Source organism: Haliotis asinina, chromosome 4, assembly GCF_037392515.1.
Source record: "Haliotis asinina isolate JCU_RB_2024 chromosome 4, JCU_Hal_asi_v2, whole genome shotgun sequence".
NCBI lineage: Eukaryota > Metazoa > Mollusca > Gastropoda > Lepetellida > Haliotidae > Haliotis > Haliotis asinina.
The window spans coordinates 51,554,385-51,577,659 of NC_090283.1; the positions used below are offsets into that span (position 1 = coordinate 51,554,385).

The 23,275-nt window shown below is 38.8% G+C and overlaps 1 protein-coding gene across 1 annotated transcript in view; it reads left to right on the plus strand.

The window, feature by feature from the left end:
* Positions 1–22,738, plus strand: part of LOC137281650 (uncharacterized) — a 28,618-nt gene extending 5,880 nt beyond the window's left edge. The window contains exons 8-24 of the mRNA XM_067813033.1: positions 27–121; positions 3,407–3,476; positions 3,561–3,661; positions 3,771–3,834; positions 4,301–4,347; positions 4,535–4,574; positions 4,755–4,804; positions 5,179–5,257; positions 5,423–5,472; positions 5,748–5,790; positions 5,991–6,076; positions 6,301–6,444; positions 6,913–6,967; positions 7,181–7,284; positions 9,932–9,995; positions 12,359–12,415; positions 21,265–22,738. Coding sequence (XP_067669134.1) covers positions 27–121; positions 3,407–3,476; positions 3,561–3,661; positions 3,771–3,834; positions 4,301–4,347; positions 4,535–4,574; positions 4,755–4,804; positions 5,179–5,257; positions 5,423–5,472; positions 5,748–5,790; positions 5,991–6,076; positions 6,301–6,444; positions 6,913–6,967; positions 7,181–7,284; positions 9,932–9,995; positions 12,359–12,415; positions 21,265–21,944 — 1,829 coding nt within the window. The 3' untranslated portion in view covers positions 21,945–22,738. The remainder of the gene's footprint in view (positions 1–26; positions 122–3,406; positions 3,477–3,560; positions 3,662–3,770; positions 3,835–4,300; positions 4,348–4,534; positions 4,575–4,754; positions 4,805–5,178; positions 5,258–5,422; positions 5,473–5,747; positions 5,791–5,990; positions 6,077–6,300; positions 6,445–6,912; positions 6,968–7,180; positions 7,285–9,931; positions 9,996–12,358; positions 12,416–21,264) is intronic.
* Positions 22,739–23,275: the final 537 nt, after the last annotated feature.

Below are 23,275 nucleotides of genomic sequence, written 5' to 3' on the forward strand. Positions count from 1 at the left end.
TTACTTTATTTTAAACAACATTTCAGAATCTTGGAAGGAACGAATCGAACATTTACTCATGAACTTCAGTATGCTGAAAATGTTCAATTTCAAACTGGGATCGACAGAACCTATCTCCTGTGTAAGTTCCTTTTGGATTTACCAACAGTTGTTGACTGTTTTAAGAATTATATTCTACATATAACCATGCGCGTTGTTTTGTTTACTGGTGTAATCTCAAGAGATGATGTGAACAAAATTCTGCCTCTTTTCTTCATTTACAGAAACTATTATATGTTACTTTTACGACTTAATAGTCCAGTAGAAATTGCATGAAACTCGGAATTTAGTATAACAAGCAAATTTATGACTAGATGAACCTGAGTGGGATACTTGTTGACCATGGAAAACCCAACCAATATCAGCCTTGGGAAAATTGTCATTTTGGGGCAAAATCTTCAAAAAAGATAGGGGAAAAGTGGTAAATATTTTCTAAAAATAATTACATTCCATAAAATATACGGGTTTTATAACTAAAGGAATTTAAATGGGGTACTTGTTCACCATGGAAAACCCAACCGATATCAACCTTGGGGAAATTGTCATTTGGGGTCAAAATCCTTAAAAAAAAGATGAGAAAATTGTTGAATATTTTTAAAGAAGAATTACATTCAGGAAATCAGTTTTATGAGTGAGTGAGTGAGTGAGTTGAGTTTTACGCCGCACTCAGCAATATTCCAGCTATATGGCGGCAGTCCGTAAATAATCGAGTCTGGACCAGACAAACCAGTGATCAACATCTGTCAACCAAGTCAGCGAGCCTGACCACCCCATACCGAGTTTAATGACTAAAGGAACCCAAATGGGGTACTTGACCATGAAAAACACAAAGAAAAATTAACCTTGGGGAAATTGTTATTTTCGGGCAAAAGCCTAAAAAAGACATAAAAAATTGTTAAATATTTTTCAATTATATTACATTTGGTACAATAACCAAACTATACAATTAAACGAACTCGATCCTTGTTGATCACTGATAACCCGAACAAAACCAACCTTGGGGAAAAAGTTATTTGGGGCAAATATAATCGAAACTTGGTAGTGTATACTGCGTAAGGACATTGAGCTGATTAATGGAAGTTATTTGGGTTTAAAAAACAATAGGAAAGTTAAAAGCACCACATCAACAATTTCTATGACAGTCCATTTTCAAAGTAACACTTTATTCTCCAATACTGATTTTTTTTTAAATAAAAATTATGATTTTGTAGTATCCATATTATCTGTGACACTGCAACATACATTAACCAATAGCTTACAACAACTGGCAAACAAGGATAGGTTGGACCAGAGAAACCGTTTTTACGAGAAGTAAGCGATGCCCCTCAATGACTAAACCCATGTGGTTTCGTGCATGTCAATGCAGTGGCTCATAAGATTTTCATGTGGTCGGTGCAGCAACAACAACTCGGGGCTTCTTCGCTCACAGTGACGAGTGATCGGCACTCATACATGCTGATACGGGTCAGTTGTCAGGTCAGTGCTCAACCTATCCTTGTTTGCCACTATGTACATTGTACATGATTGGATGTTGTGCTTTCCACTGGTGTAACTAGACTGTTTCACCTTCAACGGTTACAACTTTTTGTCTCATCATCAGATGCAGCATGTTGATAAGAGGACGCAGTAAATAGTGTGTTCGTATGGGGAAGCAGTAGACTGTATGTTTGTAAGCGGAAGCAAAAAGCAGTATGTTGGTAAGGAAAAGAAGTGAAGAGTATGTTGGTGAGTGTAAGTTTATTGGTAAGGCGAAGCAGTAAGCAGTATGTTGGTAAGGAAAAGAAGTGAACAGTATGTTGATGAGTGTAAGTTTGTTGGTAAGGGGAGGCAATAAGCAGTGTGTTGGTAAGGAAATGAAGTGAACAGGATGTTGAGGAGTGTAAGTTTGTTGATAAGGGGAGGCAATAAGCAGTGTGTTGGTAAGGAAATGAAGTGAACAGTATGTTGGTGAGTGTAAGTTTGTTGGTAAGGGTGGGGGGGGGGGGGGCATTTTAGTAAAAAGAAACAATAAACAGTATATACAGAAGCTGATGTAGTAAACTGTATGTTACGTAGGGGAATCATTAAACGGTATGAGGTCAAGTAAGTGGAAGCAGTAAACAATATGACGGCGAGGGGAAACCCTGGAAAAACCCAGTCATAAAGCAGAGTTTCACATGGCGCGTGATTCTTGCGTATCTGACAACACAACAATTTTGTGAACGACGATGTTGCATCATTTACTAGCCCACTCTATATGGACGCACCAAATCTCTTTTTTTTCTTTGGTATTCTTTTCGGACATAACAATATAAAATGTCATGATTCTTTTAAACGGTGATCCAGGTTAGGCATGATTCAAAGAACAGTGCCTAAGTGACTTTTTGGTATTGATGCATTTTGAAAACAGTAAACTTTTTTATTGAACAATTAGCAAAAGGGATCGCAGTTTTCGCTCGCTTACAACATTCTGTAAAGCTTTCTGTTAATGTTTTTAAGTATTAAAACTGAAATATTTTGCAGGTGTAAGATATCTGCTTTCACTGATATTTTTATAATTAATTCTGTTATTTTTAACAAAAAGACAAACACACTAGAATAAAATATGCCTACCTAAATCTGTATTCATCAATCTAGTCATGGTAGCCATGTATTGTGTAGTGAACAAAATATTTCCATGAAACTCGGTATTTGAAACATGTTTTTGACTATCATTGACAGCAAATTTTCATCATGTGTAGTCAGTCGGGGGTGGGGGGTGGGGTTGGGGGGAAGTAGTATCAGTGGGAATGCATTGGCAGCTTATACATTGGTTCTGGTAAATTTCTAAATACGTTTTCCAGGTAATATTTCGCTTTAGAGTTGATTGGATTTGTCCCGTCGAGGAACATCTATTTCATCACCGTAAGAAAGGGAAAAAATCAGTAGGAACAGCAATAATAATAAATAAACTTGGAGACTGTAAGTTCAACATGAATTCTATCTAACCTGTTCGCAATTTCATTGATCAAAAGTGACTATTAGATGTTATTTATTAATGCCTTATGTTTTTAAAAACCGTCATAATTTATTTCCCTTCAAAAACAGTATTTACATTGTATGTCATATTTCAATGCTTCAAAACTTCTGTAGTCACAACAATGTCAGCCATTGTGGTTGTTGCTAACAAGGGAAATAACTCAGATAACCTTAGTCATACCACTGCTGTTATATTTAGGAAATGTCAGGACATCATTTGCTTGTTATACTATATATCCAGGTCAGCTTACGTTCATGTCGATTTCTACTGGACATATAATATAGTCACAAGAAAAACATTAACAACGATATAGCTGTGTGAAAACGCATACTGAATTGTACTTGTGTATAGAACTTTGCCTTATTGCAGACTCATGAAGTTCGCCACACTCTGGAATTCACGCCCAGTCCCCTTACATCAAGCAAAGATCATTATGCATGTGAGTAGCTGTGATCATATCTTGAACGACTGTTTTAGATACATGCGATATTTGCATTGACTAGTTTACTCTTATTCATTTCAGCTGGCGGTTTCAAGCAACTGTCTGCCATACAAGAGGCTTGGTTGTCAGACATACATGACCGACTAAAAAAGAGGGAAAATCTTGTCCCGCTTCTAAGATCGGTAAGAAATTGTAGAGAGCTTGTCCATGAATCGCAAATAAAGTATTGACTACCAGTTATGTTTGAAAACACCCATTGCTGGTACTAGTAATCTGTGTATTTTGTTTCAGGTCATAATTCAAGATAAAACGGATAAGATCTATCAAGACGTTAAACATGCTCTCTTAAATAAAGGTTTGTTGTGTTGATAATGAGACAGCCCATCATACGCTTCGAACGCACTGTTGCCAAATAAATACAACCAGATTTAACACCTCCATCATTTCATCTTTCCAACTTCCATTCTTTAGCGTTCTCCAAATTTCATCTCACCATTTAGGTCTTCGTCCATGTTTACTTTTCTAAAGTACGTGTAGTTTTTCTTCTTTTATCCGCTCTTCTACTTTACCATTTCCTACCTCGCCGCTATCATCTCTCATTCTGTTTCTACCATCTTCGTGCACCCGCTCTTCATCTTTCCATTCCCCGTCTGTATATAGGATTTTACTTATTTACTTATTATGTACTGTGCAGTTGGTAATGAAATGAAGGTTCAGATATTGATATATTTTTTCAAAGCTATGTATAGTATTGCGGCTCTTCAAAATTTCCACAATCTCTAAGTTGATGTTACTTTCTATTTGCAATTTTGATCTTTCAGCTGTCGAGAGAAAGAAACATACAGAATCAAGACAAAGCTTTGCAGTGGTAAGTTGAGACGTACACTGTGACTCATAGCCCTCAGAATACTCCTGAGACCACATTATCATATCTCCAGTATCGTTGTGTCAGTGTCATAAGAAGTTATCGTGATCGTTTCCATAGGAATGTCTGTTCAACTGATTCCTCGTGTTACTGGAATATCAATGGAGGCAAGTTGTCATTTCTATTCTAGGTTGGCCATGTTGAAAGTCAAGACATTCAAGAACAAATGGGTAAGTTGTAAATTGTGTTTGGAGCAGGATTCAAAATGGATTTATCATATTTGTCATTTTTCAATTCTCACTCTCTCTCTCTCTCTCTCTCTCTCTCTCGCTCTCTCTCTCTCTCTCTCTCTTGAATGAATGAATGAATGAAGCAAGTTCCAGCAAAAATTCCTGTTTTGCCTGTTCCAGAGACGTTCCATATTGAATCAGAGAATGCAGGAATGGAACCAGATGTCCCAGTACGTACCTTACTACAATTCCACCTTAACACTGGCTTTGCAGACAACAGTCTTCATGTTTGATGTTATGTTTTGATTGATACACATATAGGAATGATGTAAGTTATCATTAACTGAAGTCTGTCAAGATCAGAATTATAGAATGCTAGCCTACCAACTAATACATTGTACATAAATATATTGTGTCATTTGATTGCAGGTTATCTCTAGTTTATAATTAAAATTAAGTTTTTATTCCTGCCTATTTAGGACAGATGTACGTTATCTTTAGCTGTATAACTGTCAAGTTCAGAATTATAGAAAGCTGTCATTCCAACCAATATCATTCATTGTCTGTAGACCTAATCACAGAGCGCATTACTGTAATATTTCAGCCTGTACGTAAAGAAGGTGGCCAGATAAACAATATGGAAACTGAGGTGCAGAAGACAGATGTTAAAGATCCTGAGAACCGTAAGTATCTATGAGTGTCCTTCAGGTCAGTTATGCTTATCCAGTATACATTGGGCAATAGCAAATGTATCTATTTTCAAGATGGCATGCAATAGGATGATTCCTATGCAGCAAAAGGTTACCCAGAGCATGTTTGTTAAACCTATAGTTGATGTTTCTTTGCAGGCTGGGACGAGATCCAAACACTCAATCAAGAACTGGACAACTTACAGAAGGTAAAGACATCTCTAATTGTTTATGGCTGCACGGCAGTTAACACATAGTAGTGCTCATTGTTTGCATGAAAGTATTCATGGTCATCAATTGATTGTAATACTTATTTAGTAATTACTTTCATTTGTTGTGTATATATATGTGTGTGTGTGTGTGTGTGTGTGTGTGTGTGTGTGTGTGTGTGTGTGTGTGTGTGTGTGTGTGTGTGTGTGTGTGTGTGTGTGTGTGTGTGTGTGTGTTGTGCCCTATTGTTACGTGGATGTACTTTTTGTTTCAGGACAAGGATCGTAGAAAAGGACAACTCCACGTGTTGTATACGGGTGTGTAATCAGTTCTGGAAACTGTTATCTGTCACTGAATATCCCATGCAGAATTCCCACCACTATCACCGTCACTATCACTACCAGTAAGACTACTGCGATGAGAGACAATGACTCATTTTTGATAACGCACTATAAATGGAAAAGTTCATGTACGCGATGCATCATCTACACACAATAAACACAATTTTGCTCTTCAGTGGAGTGGCAGGCCGTGATGGAATACTTGACCAGACACAAGGCTGATTTAGCTATGCTAGACATAGAGATACCAGGGTTTCAAGTCGTGAGTACTGCCTATGTAGACTGATAGTGAATTAATAATATTTTCTGAAAATGATGCATTTCTTATTTGAATTAGTTGATAAATATAGCATGGGCATACACGCGCGCATGCGTGCGTGTTCTTGTGTTGCGTCTGAATCATGGCATTAGGCCTGTACCCTAGGATAATTTGAATTCCAATATAAGTTTTGTCAGAGAACGCTAGTCTAGTGCCCCTGACAACAGTTTCAGGGATTACCAGACAGACAACCTTCAGTCTTCCCAGGACGTGTCACCTCAGTACAGGGTTCATCAGCGGTATCAATAGTAGCCCATGAAGACATTGGGGAAAGGTTTGGGCCTTCCAAAAGGAAAAGGAGAAGGCTTGATGTAAGTGTGTTTCTGTCAACAGACTACATAATTGGTAGTTGTAGGGTCAATAACACGTGTTCTTGTCATGAGTTGAGAACATAAAATGCACTAAAGCTCTACACATATCCACCTTCAGTTGAGGCTCCAGACTGATGTTGGAAGTATTTCTAAAGGCATTTCATGTTTACCCTAACAGTCATATCAGTGTCCTGTTGACCCTTACACCATGTAAATCACTTCATTAATAGTCTCCATAATGCTGGTTATTTATTTGACTTGTGTGGTAGAATTACACACTGTGCATTGCTCCAGCGTGGTAGTAACTTGTGAATTTGTACTCTTCATACGTTTCATACGTCTTCATATCTAAACACAGGAACATGTGCTAATCTTTAAAGGTTGTATAAATCAAAGGCAACAAGACGTCAAGTGTAACATTAGATACTTCTAACATAATATTATGTCTGTCTATCACTTTTCACACAGGTATCAGAATCTGCAACATCACTGTCTAACAACACGAATAATGGTCGAGACAAAGGTAAGGTAAAACGGCACCACGATGCATCTAATACATTTCGTTATCCCATGTTCATAAAGCTATCTTATGTGTTTGTACACGAAGCATTATCTTCATATAACGTTTGCATATAACAGATCTAGAATAATTAGTAATGCATATTGGACAGCGTTACCAATTTAATAATATATCATTGGTCCTCAATACTTTATTTGATTTTATCTTTTTGTCAAGTAGTAGAACAAAGACACACAAGAGCTCCAGGTCTCATGAACCAGTTCAGACAATACCAGCAGGGTCGACTGACAGAGAGGCATCTGTGTGCTATTACAATGAAGGTAGATAGCAGGGACTAAGATATATGCCAAAATAAACATACTTTTCTGTATTTGGCATTTATCCTTCCAGCATTACTACACGCTCACCCCATAAGGTTCGAAAGACTGTGTAAGGAAAAGGGCATAAAAGATATTTGCCTCCAACTATCGTGTTCAGGGCCCACTTGCACAAAGCGATCTTAGCGCTACAACTACCTTAAGCCTATGTTGGAGAATGGGAGTTACAATCATTGTAGCGCTAAGATTGCTTTGTGCAAATGGGCCCAGATCTGAATAAGCGTTACTGTCATATGTCCCTCTATCCTCCTCCCTCACTCCCTTTTGTCCTTCCCTCCCTACCTACTTTCCTCACGCCTCTGCTTCCCTACCTCTTCCCCTCCCTGCCTCCCTTCCTACCTACTGAGCTTCCTACCTACTGACTTCCCTCCCTTTGTCCCCACTCTCCAACCGTGACCCCGTGAAGGTTCGGGTGGAATAGGCCTTCAGCAACCCAGGCTTGCCATAAAAGGCAACCACGCTTCTCCGAAGAGGCGACTAACGGAATCGGGTGGTCAGGCTCTCTGACTTGGCTGACACATGTCATCGGTTCACAATTGATGGATGCTCATGCTGTTGATCACTGGATTGTCTTGTCCAGACCGCCCCCATATAGCTAGAATATTGCTGAGTACGGCGTAAAACACTCACTCTTAATACGTACCTACCTACTTACCTCCCGCCCTTTTACCTCTTTCCCCATCTAACTACGGACTTACTTACATGTATATGCCTTCCTACTTACTTCCCTTTGATCATTCCTTCCTCCCTACCTACATTCTTATACTTACCTCCCTGCCACATACCTCCTTCCCTTTGTCCCTCCTGCCTGACTGTGTTGAATAATCCATTAGGGGGTAAATATTCTAAATCACGAACCATGAAAGATGTTTTTAAGCACGTTAGTTGTCATTAAATTATTGCATGTGTTAAAGACTTAGATTTATTAACTGATTTGTATATAGATAAATATTGTATGACTGGAAGTTTGAATTAGTAACTCAGATTGTTAGTGCTGTTTCCACGAGTGAGGTTAAAGTACTGGAAAATTATTGTCCTCCTGAGAGGGTACGTAAGTCTCAAAACATTAAAAGTACAGTTAAACTTTCCACTGTTTTAATCGTTAATGTGTATTTTCACTTTTACTTTGACTAGATGTGTCTAAAGTGCGAACAGGTGAAGGGATGGTGTAAATCCAGCTAGTTGTTGGTGATCTATAGGCTATTTTTATACTGTCTTCTCTGCCTTTGGAATATAACTTTTAGAGATAGAACTTAGTTTTACGTCTAAATTAGTGTGATACTCTAGTTGGTTGTAATGTCCTTCGATGGCAGGTTTTTAATAATTTATATGTATTTATGGTGAATTAACAAGTTTTTGAAGTCACGATATGGCTAAAATATTGCCGATGTGACAGTATATTTTAAATCAGTTACTCACCTACTCACTCACTCACTCACCCTGTGTCCCTCCGTTCCTAATTACGTCCCTCCCTATGTACATCTCTCGTACCTCACTCTTCAAACTTCCCTACATATAAAACTAAAATGTGCTTCTCACTATATACTAGGTCGTCTCTTGTTTTCCCAGAATAACCGCGTTTGAGGTTTTTGTTTTTGGGGGGACAAGTTTTACTTTTCGCTAGAAAGACGTCTTCCAAGGCTTTACTTTTCGTTAATAAGACCGCTTCCCAGGTTTTTGTAAATAAAACCGCATCCCAGGTTTTACTTTTCCTAACTTAATATAACTATCAACATTCAAATGATGCATGAGTTTTTGAAATCAACTGAAAAACATCCTCCAAGATTAAACTCACAACACAAATGTTTTCCCAAGCGGGACTGGTTTCGGCAGAACTCACATCCGTATGCTGACGCTCCACCAGACGGCCACTGGGCCGACGAAAGTGGACGGTTAATTTATCTACTTAAACTAGTTACTGTCATTAAACTGATTTTACGCTCGCTTCAGTTATTGTTATATAGGTTCATTAACATGATGATCTATATTGTAATTACCCATCATTGACGGTATATATGTTAGAGAAAACACTTCTCAGAGGTTTTGGTTGACTTGCCCCCTCCCTATTTACCTTACTCCCTTGTCCCTCCCTAGCTCGTCACCAACTTACCTCGCTGCGTTTTCCCCCTTCTACCTACCTACCTACCTACTTACGGACCTTACAACCTACATACTTCAATCCCTTTGTCCCTGTCTCCCTACCTACTTATCTCCTACCCTTTATCCCTTCCTCCCTACCTTTTTACCTTCCTACCCCCTTACCTCACTCCCTTTGTACTTATCTCTGTTCCTTTGTTCTTCCCTCTTTACCTATTTACCCTGACCTCCCCACACACACACACACCACACAGCTATCTACTCCCTTACCACCTACCTCCTTACCTCCCCCTCCCTGTACTTATCTAACTTTTTCTTCCCTCCTTGCCTACCTACCCTGACTTCACAACCTCCACCCCCAACACACACACGGCTATCTACTCCTTTCCACCTACCGATCTACCCTGGCCTATCTACCTGCGCACCTGCCTTACCCTTACTTTAACTCGTTGAACAGATGCCATGAACATCGCTGCTTTCCTTTGTCTTGTAGATCATCAGAAAAGACGAACAGCAACTCAAGGAATTGAAAGCAAACAATGGCTCTCTGGAAAAAGGTAGATTTTCACAGTGCCGCATTAAATATAATGTTTGGCTGTAATCGAAAGTATATTATTATGTTTTTATGAAAGCTTCCTATACAGAAGGTGTTCATATACTTCTGCTAAGAAGGTTAAGGAACACGTGACATATGTATCAGAGGAGTGTTTTGATACAGTACCATGGCTGGTATTTCTTATGACCATACAATTACGAGGGGACGTCAATAAGTTTTGAGCCTTGCATAGAAAAACACAAAATATTGGTATGAACCACATTTATTTTTCAACATAGTCCCCTTGTGAGTCAAGGCACTTGTTCTATCTTTTCTGCCAGGTGCTGATGCCATAACTGTACAATGAGCCATTCTGATCCTCAAACCAAGCCTCAGTAGCAGCAATAAGCTCATTATCATCCTGAAATCTACGACCACGCAAGTGTTTCTTGAGATTTGGGAACAGATGATAATCACTTGGTGCCAGGTCTGGAGAGTAGAGGGGATGCGGCAAGATTTCGTACCCGCATTCATGGACAGCAGCGGCTGAAACGCGAAAGGTGTGTACTGGAGCATTGTCTTGATGCAGAGGAATACCACGTCTGATCTTGCCCCGGCTTTTCTCCTTGATTGACTGTCGCACTTGCCTCAACAAGTTAGCGTAATTTTCCCCATTCATTGTTCTTCCTTTTGGTTAGTAATCTATTGGGATGACTCCTTTGCTACCCCAGAAGACTGTCGCCATTACCTTCTGCACTCATCTGGAGGCTTTGAACTTTTTGGTCCTGGGAGAAGAGACATGTTTCCATTCCATGGATTCTTGTTTGCTCTCAGGATCATAGTGGTGGATCCAGGTTTCATCACAGGTTACTAGCCTAAAGTGAAAATCTTCTGGATTCTTGTTGTATCTGGTTAGCATGGAGATGCTTATAGTGACCCTTGTTTGCTTCATTTCATCTGTAAGCATTCTTGGCACCCATCTTGCGCACACCTTAGACATGACGAGATGTTCATGAAGAATTCTCTCGATGGATCCGTTTGAACTGCCAGTGGTCTCCTCTAACTCGTGGAGTGTGATTCGACGATTTTCCAGTACAAGTCTATGCACTCTGTCAATGTTTTCCTGACTAGTGCTTGTTGTTGGGCGACCTGGACCTGTGTCATCTTCAAGACTCTCTCTACTATGCTTAAATTCATTGACCCATCGTTTGATGGTAGCAGATGAAGGGGAAGACTTCCTATAAACTGCTGAAAGCCTTTCTCCAATGTTCTTCGCCGAGTTTCCTTCAAGAACTAAAAACTTAATTACTGCTCTATACTCAATTTTATTCATTTTCACTGCCGTGAGGGGGTCTCTTTCTGTCAATGTGAGCTGTTCAATAACTTCTGAGAGTAGGATACCAAAACTTATATATCAGCTACACCCCAAGGTTAAATGTCGTAACATAGGCTGTGACACCTGGGTATGAAAAATGCTCAAGGCTCAAAACTTATTGACATCCCCACCTATAAAATGGAAGGTTATCCTTTACCTGAAGTTTTTTCACCACGTGTATGTGCGTGACACATGCATGAGAGGAGTATTTTGGTACAGAACCAGGGCTGGTATTTCTTATTACCATACAATTATAAAATGGAAGGTTATCCTTTACCTGTAGTTTTTCACCACGTGTATGGGCACATGTATGAAGATACAATTATCAAGGTACATTTAGTCGGGTAATAATGTAAAACACTATAATACTCTTTAAATAAAACATGTGGGCGTATAAAAGAAGACATGAACACACATACTTTGATGAGTATTTCTTTCGTCGCCAACCAGTCTACATGTTCTTAGAAACGTCCGTGTGTAGTAGATACATGTATTTCAAACAGTTGCAAACGACGACCAATCTGTTTTATGCATTGTTTGTTGAAATGTACATCTTAACATCAAACTTGGTTTGTGGTGTTAGTTAAGATGTTAGTCATATTTGAATGGGTTTCAAATAGAATAACACACCCACACCCACACCCACACCCACACCCACACCCAACGCCCACGCCCACGCCCACGCCCACGCCCACGCCCACGCCCACGCCCACGCCCACGCCCACGCCCAACACATACACACACTTGTGGTTACGATCTAATCAGAATCGTATAAAAGACACCGCATTCAGTGGAGATGTGCTTTGGTTATGATTAAGTTTTGTTGCCTTTGCCGAGAAGATATATTAAATGATTTGAAGTAGAATAAAACATAATGTATATGTCATATTGTGATTATTTTCTTCGAATTTCAAAAACAAATTCCATTTACGTCCATTGGTGAAGGGTGTAAAGTGTTTCATACCAGACACTACCGAAATATTTTCAGACATTTGACTCTCACCTTTCAGATTATGGAAGCAGTGTACACGTTGTTGGACTGACACGTCGACCTCTTCTGGTTTCATGTAAGTATTTCCGAGACTTAGTCATGTGATGACTGAACATTCTAACAAACGGCCGAATAGCTGGAATATTGCTGATCACTCAGTCAGTCAGTCAGTCAGTCAGTCAGTCAGTCAGTCAGTCAGTCAGTCAGTCAGTCAGTCAGTCAGTCAGTCACTCAGTCAGTCAGTCAGTCACTCACTCACTCACTCACTCACTCACTCACTCACTGTCGTGCCTCAAAGGCTAAAATATACATTTCGGATATCCCAGAGGCGCTAATTTTCCAGGGAGGAGCGGAGTGTGGTGCATAACGGATCATACAGTACCGTGTAGAAAGTGGTTAAATGTAACCTTTGTTATGTCTGGGATTACACTTTCTTAGTAGAGTACAGATTCTGGTACTTTGGGTTGAGTCCCATCCGGAATGTGCCTGATTCTGAGGGAGTGGGTTGGAATCCCGGATTCAGAGTTTTTTTATCTTAATTTTATACCCACGTAGGTGTCTGGTTGTAAGAACATTTAGATTAACAGTTTACCTAGGGAATTAGCTAAACCTGCAAACAGAGCACTTAGAGTTATAATTCGTAAATTCAGAGGAGCGGGTGGTTTTGTTTATATTGTCTTTTAATTCTTTGTGTGAGAATCCCATTGAGCCTTTTTTTTTATCATATGGGTCGGCAAGTTTGGGCACTAAAGAATTCAGTTGTATCAATGTGGTACAGAACTGAGTCTTTAGATTTTACTTATCAGTTGACATGGAAACCCCAAATGTGGCTGCCCTTGATGATATAGGCTAGATCTGCGAACTAACAAAGCAAAGACTTGAGACACCGATTCTGGCTCAGATTACAAATTCCAGGTTATTCAAAAACACTAAGGTCCCTTTGCAGATGATCCGTAAAATGTCGGGGCGGTGTGATAGCCTATATAGTGACTAAAGCGTTCGCTCGTCACGCCGAAGCGGGGTAGTAACTCAAGCGCATTTCTCTACCCGGATTACATCGGATTACCTGACCGGAAAAGTAGCACAGCAAAAATAACTTGGTTTCCGCAGTGCGGAAACTTGATGGAAAGTGAACTGAAACTTAAGTTTCCACCAAGAATCCAGTGAGTTTCCGTTCGTTTACACTGAGTTTCCGCAATCACGGAAACTTTCAATTACCCACTTTCTAAGGGTTTCCGCACGGTATCCGTTACCCATGCTCCAACAAGTTTCCGTTGAGTTTCAGTTAACTTAGAGAATCCACCAGGTTTCCGCAGGGTTTCAGTCACCAAGACTCCATCAGGTTTCAGCAGAGTTTCAGTTACCACGACTGCATCAGGTTTCCGCAGAGTTTCAGTTACAAACTGACCTACATAGTTTCCGCAGAGTTTCTGTTGCCAGAAAACTTTCCACAGCATTTCATTTACTCGGGTTCACAGGAGTCATTCAATGTGTGTCATTGCATATAACATTCTTGTTACTCCTGGTTGGCAAAGACAATATAAGGAGTTTGTGTACAATCATCACGTATACATAAAGAGAAACAAAAGATACAATAAGATTCACTGTTTTATTTTCAGACTAATATGGATCAAACATATATCTAATAAATAATAAAAAGATATAGCACTAGATAACAGATCAACATTTATAACTTATGACAAAAATATTTCTAAAAACATGCTATAACAGTTGTACCCCTTGACTCCTCCTGCACCTCCTCACACTGACACAGAAAAACACACCCCAGTCAATGCTAAACATACAGCAAGCAATACAATACAATAATGAAATAAAATGCAACAAAGAATTTAGGTTACATTGAAAGTACAAAAATGTATTTAAAGTAAATAAAGGTCTCTTTGAAAATGGATAAAAATTAAAATTGAATAAAATTGTATTAATTGAAATACAATTAGAATATCAAAACTATTAAAGTTTTACATTGAGAATAAATCAAATTTACTTGATCATAGATAAAATTACGTTCATGTGATCGATTAGCTATTTGCTAGCCCACTTGGGCATCCTTGAGCGGATATCTGTCATTCTGGTTGGATGTCGCATCCTGGTCTTCATGTTCACCTTAGCTTTGGTGGTGGCGTTGAAAATTGTGGCTGAGTCCAGTGCAGACGTCTTGAGTTTAGATTCCCAGGTAAAGGGTTAAGAGAGCAATAAATTGGCATCTTCTTCATCACTCACAGCTGGTGAAGTCATTTCCAAGGTGAGTATAGTTGAAACCCTTTCCTTTCGTCGATCTGGCCAATCAATAGTTTTCAGGCTTTTCACGAGCAGTGCAATTTTCTGAAAATTAAACAAAAATCAATCAGCAGATAAAGCATAATGCCAAGATGGATTGCAAATTATTAAAAAGGAAGTTTCGTGAAAAATTATTTACTTGATTAATCACTCCAACACAAGTTAGGCAGTTCACATTTAATGACTTATCCTATTTTCTTATCAACACACAATCTGTTGCTCTGAAGTGTAGTAACATGTTTATATATCATCATTAACTGACTTGATTCTTATGTTACGATTTGTGAAATAATGATCTGAATCATGTGTTACATGGCAAAGGTATTTATATAAGCCATGCTGGCTTGGTTACTGAAGGTAACATCCATAAATCTGTCTTTACACTATTAATTAAATCATTAACTATTTATAATGACAGGCAGGTGAGTAAAAATTACCTTCACAAGATCCTATTGACCATCCTTGGCCGTGATATAGTCACTTGTTTCTTTGACTACAATATTCATATAGTCCTCGTCATCGGCTTTACTGAAATAAAAACAAATGTCATTTTCCTTGCACTTCATTCAATCATGCATTCAACACAATGTCTAATTAAAATTAAAGATCGTCAGTGAAAATTATACACCCAAGTAAACTACAGATTTATCACTTTCAATACATATATTGTACTGAAAGTTTACCATTTTGTAGTTAAATGATTTAAAATGACTTCCAAATAGGCTAACCGTCCTTTGTGTTATTTCGTGCAAATTCTATGTACATCCTGTTTGCCAAAGTTACGCAACCGGTAAGTGAACAGCTTGACATAAAGATCATGATAAATGAAGTTTAGTTATATCACATGACATAACCTTGCAGCAATTAAGCATTGTAAAATCAAGGGGTCAGTTTGATGGCAATTTCACACAGGTGTAATGTTAAGCTGATTTAGTTTACCGGCTATTCAAATCCATTTGCAAATGTTACTTTCATGTATTTTTCACTTTGAGAAAACGTACGTAGGAAAGTGGATTAATGAAATATTCAAAATGAAATTATGTCTGTGTTACCTAGTAACATAAACACATACCTTCGGTAGGCAAGGGTGATCCTCCAGGAGCAGTCGTGTCAAGATTTTTCTCACAACAGCCTAAAAGATTAAATCAAATGCGTTAAATATAACAGGTATACATATAGTGAGTGAGTGAGTTCATATTTAACGTCACATCGGCAATATCTCAGCCATATCGAGACGAGAACATTTAATTCTGAAATGAAATATATGCCTATTATAAAACCTGTCAACGAAGGACAGTAAAACAACTAGAATATCACACAGTAGAATATAAAACTAGTAACTATACGTAAAACAATGTATATAGAGAGGACATACAATATAAAAATGGGCTATAGATCGCTAACAACTGAAGGTAGATCACCATACTAGGGACCATGGGGACTTACAGTACCTTTGCTACCTGCATGGACCCTAGCTGGATTTACATCATCCCCTCAGCCGTCAGCAATTCGGGAAATCTAGCCATTCAGTAAAAAGACACTTATTCTACAATTAAAAGATATATATATATATGTGTGATTATGCTACACATATATATATCTTTTCAAATTACTGAAAAATACATGAAACAGTTTCTTATATGAATTTAGTGTTTGCCTCAACTAGTTCAGACACACATCTGACCCCTCTGAGCGAATTTGGGGGTGAACAATTTCATTTCACTAATGATCCAGGATTGCATTTAATAAATTACACCGAAATGTTGCCATTGTAAAAGCCCATTATTTTTATCATTCTTTAAAATATATCTGAATTGGTGAAATATATCTTGCAATAGCCAGTAAACCCATGTGTGAACCACTACACATGGCGGATCTTTGTGATACAGATCGTAATTCATCCACCCCCACACACCTTTTGTTCAAGTGTTAACCGAGTTGCAGAGCTCAAATTTATAAAATTTGCAAACTATTAACAGGAGCACTAAAATAAAAAGACTGCCCCTTTAAGCTTAAATAAATACTTGTGGTTAGTACTAAGAGAGTTAGTTACAAATACAAGCTTGGTGTATTCTATACCATGTAGACCTATTGAAATGGAATATAAACAAACTTATTTTTCAGGCCTATTTTACTTAGATTTTACCATAACATTTAAAAATAATACGAGCGAAAATATACATTCGTGGGATAAACTTTATAATCTATCCGGATTTCTGTCATTAACGTAATAATTCTTTAAACGTTATTTGACAATAAAAAAACCCTTGGTCTTACCTGACACATCCGAGGTACTCCGAGTTTCTCGCATCCGTTCTCTGTTTCCTTCTCCAAGTCGCGAATTCTTTCGTCGAGTGCTTTTGGGGAAAGTGAGGTGGCCATGGCAAAATGTACGCGACGCAGCCATCCTATGCTTAAAGTTTTGAAAATAATTGCTAGGAAAACGAATTTGTTATGTACAATTTGTTCCTACCCGCCAAACAAGATGGCGTCTCGCTAACACTCACGGGAAATACACAGTTTTGTCATTGTTTTTTCAAAAATAAATCTAATATGACCATTTGACAGTAGATTTCCGCGTTCTACAACAAAAGAGGAAGGTACACCCTGTTGTGAGTTGTTTTTGTAACAATTAGATAGTCTCGCGTGGACGTGATCCTGTCGCCATTCGTTTATTTGTTTACATTGCCGACATCAAAGGGGAGTGTGAAAAGTGGAATTCAGCGGATTGAATGTAAGTACTCAAAGTGACAACAGTGGGCAGTTATGGTTTTAGCGGTCTTTTCATCGCATTAGCGACACTGATTGTTTTTTCTCAGCGTCAAGCATCCATATGTAGGCCTTGCGATTATTAACAGTGATTAATTGTGAAAACATGTCCACCTTACTTTAACAGGCCCGAGCGTCATGAGTCCTACTGATTTAGCACTCATGAGAAACTTTATTGTGACAAATAATTTATTTAATTTATTTTATTTATGTTAATTTATTTATGTAGACTTTTCTTTGCGGACATTGCGACAAGTAATTGTCAAGAAAGACAACTTACAATCACAAGAAAATATGGTTGGTTTCTACAATATTCTTTCAACATGGGTACCCAGAGATATTCCGTATATATGTATTCCTTATATCTATTCATACAATCTGTACTCCAGAAATATTTCAACCAAGTCACATTATACATTCATTAGTTTATCAAATTATCTAGTATCTTATGTTCTGTGTCAGTTCTGTGTATCCAGTTGTGCCAGTTAATCAGTTTGATGAGTTGATATTTGTTTTATAACCATTAAAACCTTGTTCATCAGTACATGTTGCATGTGTTAGGCCTACAATGCATTGACCTCATCACGCCTCAAGTTTCATATTTCTGAAGGAATCCTTGTGTCAGTTCTTTGATTTACAGATATGGATTGTGGACCAACAAACTTGGAGAGTGACGAGACGCCTTCATTGGTATTTATAATTTACGCTAAATTATCTGTTATATGCCCGGTAAGGGAATCTCTTTTATAACAATATTATTCATATAACTTTATAATAAACCTTTTTGACCTCACGCAAAGTGTAACTGTACATAGATTCAAGCGTAATATATACATATATTTTAAATTCCAGGAGAAATACGGCTTTTCTGTCCTCACTGCCAGACGTTTGTTTCAAGAAAAACACGTTATCTCCATCTCCGTAACGACAAGATATTTATCCGTCTGTAAAGATTTTCGGGCGAATGACAAACGTTTCATCAGGTTAGTCATCAAAGAATTTTTAGATTTCACTAAAACACGAGTTTGCATTGTCACTTTGCTATCCATGTTTAATATATTTAATGTATGTATCATACATGTAACTGTAATAACTGAAAGTGAGCAAATGGTAATACGTATTTAATATTTGTAATACATATTATCTGCATTATCATATATATTGCTGTGTTTCATTCATTGGAAATGTTAGATTTTACAAGCTTTTCTTCAGTGAATTTTCTCTTAGTTGAATTGATGATTCAAACTGAATGTCCTTTTCTTTTCCAGACACTGACAGTGACCAAGATATTAGCAGCACATTCAAGGTTTGCGAGCTATTACCACCACAATGTGAGAGCCTGATTGATTCGGATACAGATGTTTCGCCAGATATTAACCAGGACTCGCATACTCCAACAAACATCTACAGAAAAACAAAGCACTTGTGTGCCTACTTCCTGAGCAATGCTTGTGCGGAGAGAATTTTGTTCCTCTTCTCTGAGCGCCCCAGTTTCTTAAAACAATACAGCGAATTGTGTACTACTGCAACTGTTCTGTTGTATTAAAATGTGAGCTTTTCTATGAAATGAAACAGTTGCAATTGAATCATAATAGTTCCAGAGTTTGTTTTTTGTTCAAATAAATACGTAATAAATATTACAGATAATACAACATATTTCAGTCTAAACTAAGCGGAACGCTCATTGTCATCTTCCTTGTACAGAAACCTACCGGAAACCTACATTACCCAAGATCCACAAGGTTTCCGCAAGGCCAGAAACTCCAGCTATAAAGGTTGCAGTAAACTGAAACTAAATGGAAACTTCCAACTACAGTTTCAGTTGAGGGAAACATGACGGAAACCAAGACTTGTTAGTTTCAGTTGTGGAAACTGTGCGGAAACTCTCATTGCGCGTTTCCTGAAACTGAAATCTAGCGGAAACCTACATTACCCAGTATCCATCAGGTTTCCGCAAGAACGGAAACCAAGTTATTTTTGCTGTGTAGGACGTCCCCACTGCAAGTACCGCCAAGGCTGTGCTCATTCATCCGAGAAACGTCGCGAATTTAGTATTCCCGGCCATGAACCTCCCCACCATTACCAAAGATTTGGAAGATGTAGTGCCCGCTAGAAGAAAAGGTGACGTAGCGTAAAGCATCAGTCAAAAGTGTAAAAAATTTGGCATGCGTATTTGTATATGTACTGAAGCAAGTTCAGTTTTGAAGGTAATAGATAACACATCCCAAACATTCAGTCGTCTCTGCGTAGCAATCGATAATTTATCCTAATGTTTGCCAAGACATTTAACGTTAGTTCGAAATTAGTTTGTGTTGATGTCAACCCACCTTGGCTAGATTTAGAATCGAGAATTTTAGAAAAATATATCTTGTTAATACACATGTATTCTTAAACCGCGAGGGCATTCCTGCTTGTGGTTTACGTCGGTTGTCTCACATAATGTTATTGGAGTGTTATTTTACTGGTACCAGGTACTGTGTCACTTTGAACAAGACTTAGTGGTGGTGCTGATAATTCTAAAATCCCACACTTTTGCTTTTCTAAAACAAAAATGTTTAGTAAAGGGGTATCATCATCAGTTAGATACATAAATATCTATTGTGTTCGTAGAAACAAAAACATGGCTCAAAATAATGAAAAACCAATAACGAAAACCTAGTCACGGTCGGTCCTTAAGATCAAAGTCTGGTCTGGTGGTGGAAAGCCTAGCGGTTAGTGCTCGCTCGTCACAGGGAAAACTTGGGTTTGATTCCCCACATGGGTACAATGTGTGACTCCCATTTCTGGTGTCCCCCAGCTTGATATTGCTTGAACACTGCTAAACGCGTCGTAAAACTAGACTCACTCGCACGCCTGAATGTTGCTTAAAGCATCACTAAATAGTATATCATCGACATCACGTGCGATGGTCTGTGAATACCCGCGGCAAACCAAACACATACACACACACGCACGCACGCGCGCACGGACGCAAGCACGCATTGCGCGACCTCACTTCTCCCAAAAAGACTATGACAGTCTATCAGTGAAACAGTGGACACAGTGTAACTAGTTCATGTGAAATATATTTCAGATATATTGGGCTATGAGTTAATGTCACACAGCCTATTCAACTTTCCATCCTTGAAAAAGATGAAACGTTCAAACAAGAGAACGAAGAAAAAAGTGTTTGCTATTTTCGTCAACCTTCTCCGTTGCCGTAAAAAGCATCTGTCGGCGTTAATTGAATCTTCACATCGTTATTGATGTCAGTATAATTATAAAACCATAGAACTGCTTCAATCAACCCTTGAATAACGTAGAAAGTTGACAAAGTTTGGACATCCGTCTCTGACCAGCGTTTGTAAACATGTCGCGACACACTGACGGTGACGGTGTAACTGTGAAAGTGACTGAAGCGGACATAGAAGTTACCTGTTTATGTGGTGTATGATGAACACATAAATGTCAAAACTACCACAAAACACGATACTGTTAAGTTTATTTGTTAATATAATGTGACACAATCATATAGAATCTACACACAAACACTTTTATTCAGAAATTTACTTACTGAGATCGTATTTTACTCACAAACATCGTCCACTTCTGGCAGATATCACAACAATGGGGGTGTATCAGAAGTGTACTAACAATTCTTTTATATCACGTTTTTCTGTAAACCAACCTATTTGTTTCTTAATTAAATGCATTTTGAATCCTCATAGTAATATTTTTAAATAATAATTAGCGCGCTAATATAGCTCAGTCGTGGGAGATATTCTCCACTGATATTTTAGTAAATATCCTTGTGTGTCTCAGTTTGTGACAAACAGTGAAATAAACTTGCTACACAACAAATACAATGTTTATTTCCAGGTCCTACACTTCACCTGGACGCGGCTCGGGCCAACAGAAGATGGTGCCACGTAACTACAGACGGTCAGCTGGTCAACTCGCCGCCCGACACACGGGATGAGGGACAGAACAGACTACAGAAGTACACAGGGACCTGTAGCTCCCCCATTCCCCTTCCTCCATTTTCCTCCACCCTCACACCCCTACCCACCACCCCGAGATACTGGGAGACAGAAACCAGGGTGAGGGTGGGTGGTGTGCTGTTCCCGCCAGTCCTGGAGATGGGACTCACTGAGGCAGGACTGGTGGACAGTCAGTGGTGTGTTTCTCTACAGCGCCGCTCCTGGTGTGTCAGTGTATGGAGCTGTCGCCGACACGAGAGGAGTTACTGTACCACGGTGTGGAGGGAGGGGGAGCGGGGCGAGTGTCACCAGAACACCATGTCCGACACTCCCGGCACACAGGCCACCCTCCGCTATGGTGTTGTACTGGATGTGGAGAGAGGGCGAGTGGCGTTCATTGACTTGAACAGACAGGTTGTTCTAGTGAAATATGATGATACATTCCGTGAGCCACTCGTCCCCATGTTTAGTGCTGGGTGGCCGTATTCTGGCCACACCTCGTCCATGAGTCTGATCAGTGGAGAGGACATCAACATGACTGACGCAAAGGAGGCTCTCATCTACCAAGCGCTGAAATAGGAAAATGACTGGCCATGAAACTGTGAAATCGGCCATGAAACTGTGAAATCAGCCATGAACTCTGCCACGACGTTGTGTGAAGTTAATTATTTGTTGTAACGGAGATATTTCTGTCAACCGTCCTGGTATGGTAATCTACCCTCTGTTTGGCGATCCATGGCCTGTTTTTATATAGTAATGTCCAAATAGTCATACTATATTTTTTTAAGTTTCCACGTTAGTTTTAATACTAACTGTGATTGTCTAGTGGTTATACTGTCCTTCGTAGACAGGGTCATCATAATATGCATATATATATTTTTTTGTCATGTATGTCCTCGTCACGATATGGCTGCAATATTGCCGATGTGACGTTAAATATTAACTCACTCACTCTGTCAGCTGTTTCAAGGAAAGTCAGTGAAGCGGACATAGAAGTGCTGGGTTTGTGTTCTGTTTGTTGTGTACAAAGTGCAACCAACTTCTTCAGATGTCTGCTTTCACTACTTTCTTGGATTCTCCCGAGACTGGAAAACATTTTGAATACCCATATGAATATCAGTATGGTGAAATTATTGCTGTAATTGTGCGACAGTAAATGATTCTAATGACGTGTGATGTTAGTCAAGGGACACAGAACAAGTGAACACACACATGTAAAAACTGTTTCAAAACCAGATTTCTTTAGCATATAGTGATTTCTTATACTTCAATAAGGGTTTTGAACCTACACACAATTATTCATATGCTGAAATTATCGGAGTAGTTAGTGAAATTATGTCACCTTGAAAGCTTCCGATGAAATGTGTTATGAATCTATGTCTTCGTGTGTTTTGTCAAAATGTAAAAAATATTTCAAACATGATTCACCTCTCCTATATAGAGGAGTGTCGACCATCTAACACACTACCCCGCCCAATTCCTGTTAAGTTTTATTATATGACGCAATATGCAGTACTAACAATTAAAAGGTCGTTCAGTGGAAATCATATCGACGCAAAGGGAAGTAATTCCTGTCTCCCAATATCCCTTTGTTAATGTCGGGTTAATCCAAACAATAATGTGGGCCTATTCCAAACACCCTTGCCAGGCAATTCGAAACACCCTTGTCAGGTTATTCTAAACAGCCATTTTGGGCTATTCCAAACATCCTTGTCACGTTATTCCAAACAATCATTTCGGGTTATTCCAAACAAACTTTGTTGGGCTATTCTGAACAGTCATGTCGGGCTATTCCAAAACAGTTATGTCAGGGTGTTCGAAACACCCTTGTGTGGTTATTCCAAACAGTAATGTTGGCCTATTCCAAACACCCATGCCAGGTTATTCCAAACTCCCTTGTCAGGCTATTC